The 10,581-nt window shown below is 39.0% G+C and overlaps 1 protein-coding gene across 2 annotated transcripts in view; it reads left to right on the top strand.

Moving 5' to 3' along the window:
* Nucleotides 1-2,450: 2,450 nt before the first annotated feature.
* pde1cb (phosphodiesterase 1C, calmodulin-dependent b) overlaps nt 2,451-10,581 on the top strand; it is an 86,583-nt gene continuing 78,452 nt past the window's right edge. For both annotated transcript variants that reach the window (XM_061045008.1, XM_061045007.1), the window contains exon 1: nt 2,451-2,782. In XM_061045008.1, coding sequence (XP_060900991.1) covers nt 2,701-2,782 — 82 coding nt within the window. In that variant the 5' untranslated portion in view covers nt 2,451-2,700. The remainder of the gene's footprint in view (nt 2,783-10,581) is intronic.

Below are 10,581 nucleotides of genomic sequence, written 5' to 3'. Positions count from 1 at the left end.
CTAGACACAACTCTGGCCTCAACAGAGAATTCATATTTAAATGAAATAAAAAGCACTTTGTAACTGGTTTGGGTCTTCAAACCAATGGTTACCCGGCAGTCTGCTGACAAAGGGAAAGGATAATACATTTGTAATATTCCCACAATGCACTCATTAACATAAAAGCTAGGCTGTGGGCACTTGATGTTGCACAGTGAGAGGGTGGCGAAATTAGGATCCTCACAAATTGCTGCATACAGCATGGATTGGAGGCTGGGGAGAGCAGGGTGTCAGGAGAAGGAGAGGATAAAGAGCCCTTACTGTAGCTCACACAACAAAATGAGATGGAGTGTAATTATCCAACAAGTGCATAATGTGTTCGCTGGAACTGCACTGAGTGACTCCAACGGGATCTTTCATAATTGGATAGAAATCCTGATTGTCATCGATACTGTTTTGCTATACAGAAAGCACTAATCAGTGTCTATAGAATGATAACGCATGTCCTAGTTTGATGTTAGCAGAATAAGGCTAAATATGAACTGAAATGAGTCTGTAATCTCAGAGCGCGAGTGTTACCGTGTTTAATCACTCACCAGTGGGTAATAGCCATTTACATGATTGAAGTGGGTGTTGTTTCTGAGACTTGTAGCCACATAGACGTCATATAACATTTATTAACTTGTTATTAAAAAAGGGAACATTCATGTTTATCTTCACTTTGTTGTCACAATGCTAAGTTTTTATGACGTGTTTCTAAAGTAAGTAATGTGTTGTTTTTTTTAGAAGCGCTAATCTAACAATCAGAAAAAGTTACTAAGTATTCCTCCTTGATACATTTTATCAATCAAAAATGTAAAATTAAACAGTTAAATAGGTAGGTGTTCATCGGTAAATCTAACAAAAAAAGGTATTCCAAATATAAGACAAATAGAGCAAAAAACAGAGGGAAGCACATTTACGATCAATTGAGGTTTAAATAATTTGCAAAGTGTAAAAAGGGAAAAGGTTTGGTTTTCTGATTTGTTGTAGTAAATTGTGCTGTAGACAGAGAACTAGCATAGATTGGTACGTACTAGTTATTGCTTTTATTGCTTTATAAACTAAATAAATTGAGAATTAAAGACAGCATGTCTTCTGATGTGTGTGTGCTGTTAGGCACATCGATTGGATTTAAGAGAGGGTGTGAGAACAAGCCAGAAGCCTTCATGAAGAGCACTCTGAGAGACTAATCAGGGGGGGAAAAGGAAACACGATAAATTCCATAGCTAAATGTCAAATGGTGCTAATAAGGGGAGCTCTTTATCCTTTGTTGATCTTGTGTGTGCAGTTGAGGGAGGGGGGGGGGGGGGGGGAAGGCAGTTTGAATAAGCACAACAGGATGATTTCTGATGACATTCTTGAAATAAAGACTGCAACATCCTTGTTCCTACATTAATGAGCGAGCATTTAAAAGGAAAAAATTAATGAATAACAGGCACTTTTGCGTTCTTTCAAATAAAACCATTCAACCGAGTAAAGCAGAGCTCAATGTTTTCTTTTAAAGAGGTCATATTATGCCCTTTTTGGGGTTCGTATATTTAATCTTATTTAATATTTAATATTTATGTACCTACTAAAGTATGTTCACAATAGCTAAAGTTCGAAAAAAGTGTCTGTTTTCATGTACTGCCGCTCCATGCACCGGCTCGCTTCTGACTCTCTCTGTAAGGCTCTGAAGTGCCCATGTTCAGAGTCCCCACATGTGCCAAGTCTGATCTGATTGGTCGGCCTGTCTGCTCTGCAGCTAACAGGAGGAGTGGACTTTGAATTTTTGCACATAGATGTGCCTAAACATGCACAGGACACTTGGAAAATACACTAAAGAGCAAATAAAACCAGAAAAAGCATAATATGACCCCTTTAAAGAACAGTGTGTGTGTGCTGTTAATGGGCCTCATCTTTTTGTACCTCAGTAAATAACTCCTGCAAAATGAAAGCAGTGGCATTGATTTAATGAACCAGTTTTACTCAATACACATTATCACTCTCGCTATCCCTGTTCACATTTTCTCTCAAGCATCAATGCATGTATGGCACAACATGCTGTTAGAGCCAATGTTTGTTGGTTTGTGTGAGCAAACTAGAATAGACTCTGAAAGGCCAAGTGTTATACCAACTCTGGGCTTTTTGAGCTTTTGCTATAAATCCTTGACAGTAGGAGGAGTCATGTTCATTTAAAGACAGCTAGAGATGTCCTCTCCTCCTATCCACCAACACCACCTCCACCTCCACCACCGCCAACCACCACACACCTACTGTACCTCTTGGGGAAGAGAGACGAAGAGAGAAAGCGTGGAGGGAGGGGTGGAGTAAGAGAGAGAGAGAGAGAGAGAGAGAGAGAGAGAGAGAGAGAGAGAAGAGAGAAGAAAAACAAATCAAGAGCCGTAAGCTTCTGGAAATGAGCTTGTTGAGGTGTGAGAAGCGAAGAGAGGGGGATAAAAGATATGTACAACAAAGACAAGAGGGCGGAGAAGTACTTGAGTTAAATTCTCCAGCTCTGTGACTGTGAAGTGGTGAGTCTATAACAGTTCTCCTCCAGCGCTCAGCACCAACCGGAGTCCGTGGACTGCCTTTTCTTTCTGTCTAATCGGAGAGTTAAACAAACAAAAACTTAAACAACTGACAAGAGGCTTTGAAACAGATTGAAAGACGCAAGACTGGCCACTGGTTGCCAAAGTGATGGAAGCTAACTCCAAGAAACATCGATTTAGGAAGGGTCGGAGTGCCACCTTCAGCATTGACGGCTTCAACATCACCATAGGTAAGAATTTGTCAGGGTAAGCAGAGTAGGGTGAAGTGTGTTTGCATGCGAGCTACATGCATGAAAGTCTGTGTGTGTGTGACAGGAGAAGAATACATGTGTGCGAGAGAGTGTGAGGCAGAGCAATGAGGCGTTTTGCACACAGCGGCGGCATCGTTAAACACATCACATTTCAGCCTCTCTGCTCAAACTCGCCACATTAGTCCATTCTACTGAAGTTGATGCTCACCTCTGTAATGCAACTACACCATGGAAACAAGGGCTTTCAGAGTAACGCCGTGTGCTGCTGACGTCACCAGGAATTCATCCTATTGTCTTGACAACCGGAGTGTTGATGAACTTATGTGCCACTTGCTTTGTTTTTTTTTTTGGTTATTTTTGTAGCGCTCGTGAAAACTCTCAGGATTGAGTGTTAAAAACAGAGCGGTGCTGTGCTTGGGTCTGTACAGTTACTCTGCCCTTACATATGACAGTTAATGATAGGTTAAGTGACAGTCTTGTTACATCTCTGTTGCTGTCACAACTTCGATACAAACAACATGTGCTGCTGTCACACTCAGTCTTTTTACCAAACAAAGTAGAATAAGTTATCTCTCAAAAGTTCGAACAAAAAGGTTTCTTTGTTGACAAAACAATACACTACACATTACATTCATGTGTAAATCAACAATAACTAATATAAGGCACAAGAACTGCTTTTTTTTTGCCGCACCCTGTGTTACTGTGTTGTCACAGCAGGGGTGTCTGCCACGGCTGACAGTTAACCACCTGCTGAGACAAAACTGGTCACAGGCTAAACAGCCAACAAGCTTTTAAAATTACACACATACACACAAACACACTTTCACACAAAAAATTGTACATTTTCTATATGAAATAACTTTTTAATTATGATACAGTCAGGATGCAGAAGGGCCATTTTAGGAACTATTTATCTTTTTAAAATCATGATGGTGAATTTGCTGATGCTGCACCTTTCAATAGATGAATGTTTACAGTGTGAAAAGATTTGTAGTGTGGCTGTCCTTCATAGTGACAATGATCAACCGCCTTTCCTCAGCTTTACAGAGCATTTTAGTAGCTTTAAGCTCTACGTTTGGGTTTCACAGCCCGCAGCTTTACTGTTTTGGTTCACTCTCTGCTCTTATAAACCTTGTTTTCAGATGTAGCAGGCAGCTAACAAGGTCGTGATAAACCCACGCAGCCAGCCCAGCCACAAACAGAAGTGAGCATAACATGATGAAATGTTGAACATGGAGAGGAGGAGAATTGAGCCATTTATTTCCCTCAGGAGTTAGTCAAAAATTAAGCTTGTTCTTTTTCTACACTAACATTTGCTGGTGGTAAGTTCATTCATTGAATGTGTTATGTGATGCACAACACATCAGATGAATATAAAGACCTTTAGATACACCATCTACGGTTAAACATATGCTTCTGACAATTTGTGTTAAGTCAGGAACTCTTTAAGATATCAACATATAAATATAAACTTATGAATCAGTCTTAATTTAATACTGAAGCCCCTAAATAACTTAAATTAATAATCTGTAGCTTCAAATGCTATATGAAAGTAACCAAATCTGTTGACTGTACACTTAACTGTTTTTTTTTCTTTCCCAGAGATATTTTTGGGCCGTTTTTGCTGTCATTTGGATAGGACAGTGAAGAGAGACAGGAAATGTTGGGAGGAGTGATTGGGGGGTGACGTGAGGCAAATGTTGATGGTAGGCCTCGAACCCGAACCTGGGACAGCCACGAGGACTTTATCCTCTGCACATTGGACAGCAGCTAGGCCAACGCCAGGCTAAATCTGCGGCCCTAACATTGGTATTTTGAACATTGAAGTTTCTTGAACAAAGTTTACTTATGGGGCTTTCAAACTTTCAGAAATCTCCTGAAAAACTTAGGATATTTCCCGGAGGAGCTGTATATGTGAACGTAAACAGCTGAATTTTTTGCTCGGACTTCACTCTGAGTTTCTCCTGCCAGACCCCTAGTATTTTTTCCGCAGCAAACCCAAGTGGGCTGATGTGAGAACGCCGCAGAATATTCTCTGGAGAATTCACCTCGAGCCAATGGGAGGGGGGGGGGGGGGGGTGACGTTTATATACTGATACTGCACGTAATTAAACGGCTGCATTACGTTTTCTGTTCCTCAGTATGTTATTCTCCGCTCATTTGTTGATATTGTCATTCCGTTGGATTACACGTAGCATTGATATAAACAATGTGGAAGTAGCGGACTCTGTTGCTTCGTCTGCTACTTCAGCGTTGTTTTTTTACGTCACATTTTACCTCAGGAGACCCCCGCCCCACCTCCCGTCTGACAGGGATAGTCTCCTGCTGTGAGGAGCATGTGTGAACGGCCAGGTTGGGAGAATCTCCGGAGCGGTCCTCCCGAAATTATCTAGATATTTTCTGGAGTGCATATATGAAAACGGCATATATGTTTCTTTGTCATTTTATAGTTATCTTATGCAGCCACAAAAAGATATGCTGTGGATCCTGCAAACAGCTATTTTAAAAAAAGTATTACAAAAAAGATGCATCTATCTTTCATTCACTTACAAATCAAATGCACAAGTTACAGCTTTTCAACACCAGACGTACCACTTTTGTTTACATAGGCCACCATAATTTACACAAAATGTAAGTTATTCACAGCCGGGAGATAATCTTCCGTTTCCGAATAGATCCGCTAAATATTAGAATCTTGTCCTTTAAAATAGCAAAAATAGACCTCTCCATATTCTCTTACTTATCACTGAATGTCCTAAAGTTTCATCAGAGTGTAATGTTTAGGTTGAACTGTGGCCCAGCTACAAGTGCTCTTACTTTACATCTTTATAGTGAGGATTGCTTAGACTCAAAAACAGAAAGAGATGTGTGTTCAAGTAGTTTGCATCTTTTTGTAAAATGTTAAAAGCAGCCCTTCAAGATTTCATCATCCCATATACATTCATCTGCAAAGCTTCACCTTGACTGGACACGTTGTGCTACCTCTAAAAACCTGCCTCATTCACATGAGGCATACACCACAGCCATACTATCCACAAGCATGGCAGTTGTCATGGTAACCTACAAGTGTCACAATCAATGGTCCACTGAGACCAGGTTTCTGTCCGCACTGCGTTTTGCCAATCATCTCCTCTGAAGCGTGACTCCTTAGCGCCGGTACCTCATTGCCTGGCTGGACACCTCGTGTTCACTTCTATTAAACCCGGAGCCCCAACTGTAGCTGGCAGCCTCTGCCTCGAATCGAGCTGTGCTGCTTAGTCATGGGTTAGGCTTGTTAGCTCAGTTATGTTTCTGATGATGTTGCAAAAGCTCACCTGGAAAAAAACGGATATTAACTAATCAGCCCACTCTCAAGGACATGGCACACTTCTTTTTTATTTGTGGATCTATTTGTGTGCTCTTAATTGCGTCTTTCGCCGTTATTTTGTATTTCAAAGACAAGTACTAAGGGCTGTGTCTACTATTACGTTTATCAATCAATCAGTCTTTATTTGAGCAGCACCAATTCATAACAAATGTTATCTCAAGATAATTTACAAAACAGCAGATAAAGGACCTTACTCTTTGTCATATCTTTTACAAAGCTCTAACATTAATCCACCATTAGCACAGCCTAACCCTCAAACAGAACCAGACGCATGTTGAACAGCCATCTGCTAAAACTGTGTTGGGCTTGGAAAGTAGAAAAGCGGGAGATGCAGGAAGAAAGATAAGGATAGAGACAAACAGAGCAATGAATAAGTTATAACTACACTCAAATGTAGTTTGTTTGGGGCAGCTAATCTTATTGGAAACTAATGCACCACTAAGTCTCTTTTTGTCTTTTGTGTTTTGACAATGTAGTAAAGAATATCCCTGTTTAATGTGCAATTACAGCCCTCATGGGATAACAGTTTGCCCAACATATCTCTCTGAATCAGTGGTTCCAAACCATTTTTCCTTGGAGAGGAGAGAAAAGTGACACTCTACTGTCACAAATGTATATATATTTTGAATGTTTTTATTAGAACCTGAAATCCAGATGTGGCCGAATAAGAAACCTGATGTGTCTGAGTGAGGAGAAATGTAAATTGTGCTCCATTTATCTACGTGTGTTATCATTGTTTTAGTTGATATGTGCAAATGTAAGTTTGACAACCTCAGAGCAGACATAGCCTCATGCCCCCCTTGAGATGTTTGGAGCAGCTCGTAGAGGGGGCCCACACCCCAGGTTTGGACCCAGTGCTCTACATAACAGTGATGCATTTACATTTAATAAGACATCACTTTAACGTTATGTAATGGATCGGGTGTTAACTAACTTGGTACCTTTTAAGCATCACATCTCAGACAACTAAGATAATCGAAAATCCCTAAACATGATTGAATCTTATGCTTTCGACACATAAGAGTCGATACATTCTCAACTTGTAATTTCGTTTTTTTTGCTTGTCTCCCAAAAGGCAGCATTATGCAAGGGTGTTTTTTTTTATAAACTACAAATTTAGTACAATCGACTCAATACAACTTATTCATCCTCATCACAATAATGTAGTCACTGTCAATACTGCTGTTTTGGCTGTCATGAATGCATATCATAAAAAAACCTAAAGTACTATTTTAACTGAATTAAATTAACTTTTAAACATTAGATTAATTAAAAACTATACTGTACAACGCAGTTTTAACAATATGTTTATCAAGTGTAATCGGACACAATTTAAAAACAACATCCATCTTCAGTCCAGCATAATGGAAGTAAAATGTATCAAATAAAGGTTAATTATGAAATATTATACGATAGAATCAGAGTGAACTTTTATTATCATATATTACATTGTTGAATAATTATTATTAAATTGTGACAGTATTGTTTTTTCTCTCCCTGCTCTTTGCCAAAGGACTGAATTTGTTGAATTAATTAATACTTCAGTCAAGAGAGACAAGTAAATGAAGTATAGATAATTATTTATTATAACAGATGATGCGATAATTAGTCTTGTCAAGAAGTTTTTGGCACCAAAACTCTTGAGAAAGACATTTTAATTGAGGGGTGTGCCCTGAGCAGCAGCTAGATGAATCTTCACATGCAGTCCAGACTGGTGATTTTTGTGGCAGATGACTTCAGCTGAGACTGATCAAATGATAAAGCTGCAAAGACTGGGCGATGATGGGGAGTTGTTGGGGTGGCATGAACAAATTAGAGGCAGAGATAGAGAAGACAAGGGAGGATAGAGGATGGAGTCAGGACAGTGACACAAAATACTGTTAAATAAAACCTGAAAGAAATAAAGAAACCGTGGCATTCAAATATTTGTATTGGCAAAACAGTTGTTTTGGGCACTTAAACAAGTATTTATACTAAAAATACTTTTTTTCCCCAATGATTTTTTTGATAGATAATCCATAATGTTTGTCAAGAGGCTTAAAACCCGCCTGAGCTCCAGCTCTTTGCCTCACATATGGGTGATTGTCCATTAATATTAACTGTCTATAACTCTACCTGACCTAAAACGCCTCTTCATTTTTCTATAAAGCTCCATGAGCAGAGACGTGGTAAAAGTAGGATAAATATCGGAGCTGTTATTGAGAAATGAAAAGCGTTAAGAACACAAAAAGGTTTCAAGACCAATGCAGAGCTGGCTAAACACTGAAGCTTCACCTGTGTGTGCATCGACTCTAGAGAGGAGGGGGCAGGGCGATACAGCTCTCTCCAGTGTTTTGAATTTGGACTGCAGTACCCATTTTAAACACTATGACTGCTTGACAATTTGCCACGTGAAAAGAAAAGTAGACCCTACTATTTACTCTAGTGGAGCAACAAGTATGTACAACCATAGATGGATTTGGAGAGTTTGTTTGGAAAAATTCCATTTCTTAAATTTCTGAAACCACTCTGTCAACATTCACTTAACAACAGTTCCCTGGACATGGTTGTAGTTGATTGGTTGGATGGGATTCCGTGGTGCATATTTTGTAATTTGTAATTTATTTCAAGGATAGCCCCTTGAGATGCATCATCTCATTTTCAAGGGGGTCCTTACAAAACATAAATTAATCATCATAATACAAAATCAAAATAAAAGGTAAATCCAAAACATAATACCAAACATTTAAACACAGAGACACCCACACCACAAACACACACACACTCACATTCACTCACACTTAATGCTCCCCCAAGCCTAGCCACCCACCAACCAGCCAGTATTACACAATCAGAAAAAATCTGAAGAGAAAAAAAAAAAAATATATATAATAATAATAATAATAATAATAAAAAATAAAAAAATAAAGGAAAACCTCTGCATATATATATGCATACACACTATACAGTACTTACACACATAATGTACGCAACATTAAGGCACAAGGTACAGAACAGTACATACATGTAGATATGAGGTACACGAGCGCAAGCAAGAGGAGAGCAGGTCCAGACAAACTAAGTCCAACAGACAAAGAAAATCAAAAGCAAGAGCAGGATGTTTGACAATGAGTAAGTAGAGATGATTTAAAGATATGAAAAGAGGTGATAGGTTTAAGTGAGCGAGGTAGGTTATTCCAGTCTGATGGAGCTTTAAATTTAAATGCACGGCGACCAATTTCTTTCCTGATTCTTGGTGTGAGGAAAAATAGATGATCAGTATGCCTTAGGCTATACTGTGAACTGAAAGGGATTAGAAATTGTTTCAAGTACGGAGGAAAATTAAAATAGATACATTTAAAAGTAAATAGCGACTAATGAAATGTCCTTCTGGACTTGGGAGCCAGCCAATTCAAGGACTCATACATTAGGCAGTGATGGGTCCTATATGGACACCTCAGAACAAATCTACAGAGACTGTTGTATAAGATAGTGAGAGGTCGAAGATTTGTCTCTGAGGTGTTCCCATAGATAACATCAGCATAATCAAGGATGGCAGCACCAATTGTGTCACGATTCTTCTCCGGATATAAGTAGATGATAATCTGTTTTCTGATAGTCTTGAATCACTCTTGCCTAAATACAAAAGGAAAACACTCCACTCCGGTTTAGTTAAAAAGTGTATGCCTAGAAAGCAGGTGGGTGCTCATTGTTGTCCTCTCATACAGAAGATAGAATACATCCCAGTCAAAACAGTTTAAAGGCATCACTGTTGGCACTGTCTTGACTTGAATGCTGCATACATTTAACTGGTGCATGACAGGTTTAACATAAACTTGTGCTTCGCAAGGCCGAAAGGTTAATTAGATTCTAGTTTGAATTGGAGCGATTTTACACATCAGTGTTCTAATCGGATACAGTTGTGGACGCTTAAGTGCAAAAGGGCAAGCAACCGAGACTCTGGAAAAAAATGTTTTGGTTTGTCAGTTAATTTTTCAATGTATATGTAGTTCTTCATAACACAGAGCTTTCTGTTGTTACACAGAAATGCAAGTATTTTAATTAGGATATGTAAAGATAAAGTCAAAATAAAATAAGGCTTAGACTCAATCAATTCAAATCGGTCAAATACATTCTCTTTTAATAGTTACTCAATGTTTTAATTGCTGTACACCCAAGATCTCTATGTAATCGGATTATTCGTATTGCCCTAAATCAGACACTATTGCTTGTATTTATCACAAGAGGATGATGAATAGGCTGTATGCTCTGCCAGTGGGAGTCTTTTATTGAGATATACTAACAAACATCTTGCATAGCCAACGTTTAAACTTGCCCGTGTCCTCTTGACAGCATGGCTGTCTGTTATCTTGAAGAGTGTCAACCAATCTCCAATGCACCATTTAGCACAATGACAGATTCATTTCTAGAC

Source organism: Labrus mixtus, chromosome 8 (assembly GCF_963584025.1).
Source record: "Labrus mixtus chromosome 8, fLabMix1.1, whole genome shotgun sequence".
Taxonomy (NCBI): domain Eukaryota; kingdom Metazoa; phylum Chordata; class Actinopteri; order Labriformes; family Labridae; genus Labrus; species Labrus mixtus.
This window is presented reverse-complemented; position numbering and strand designations above follow the sequence as displayed.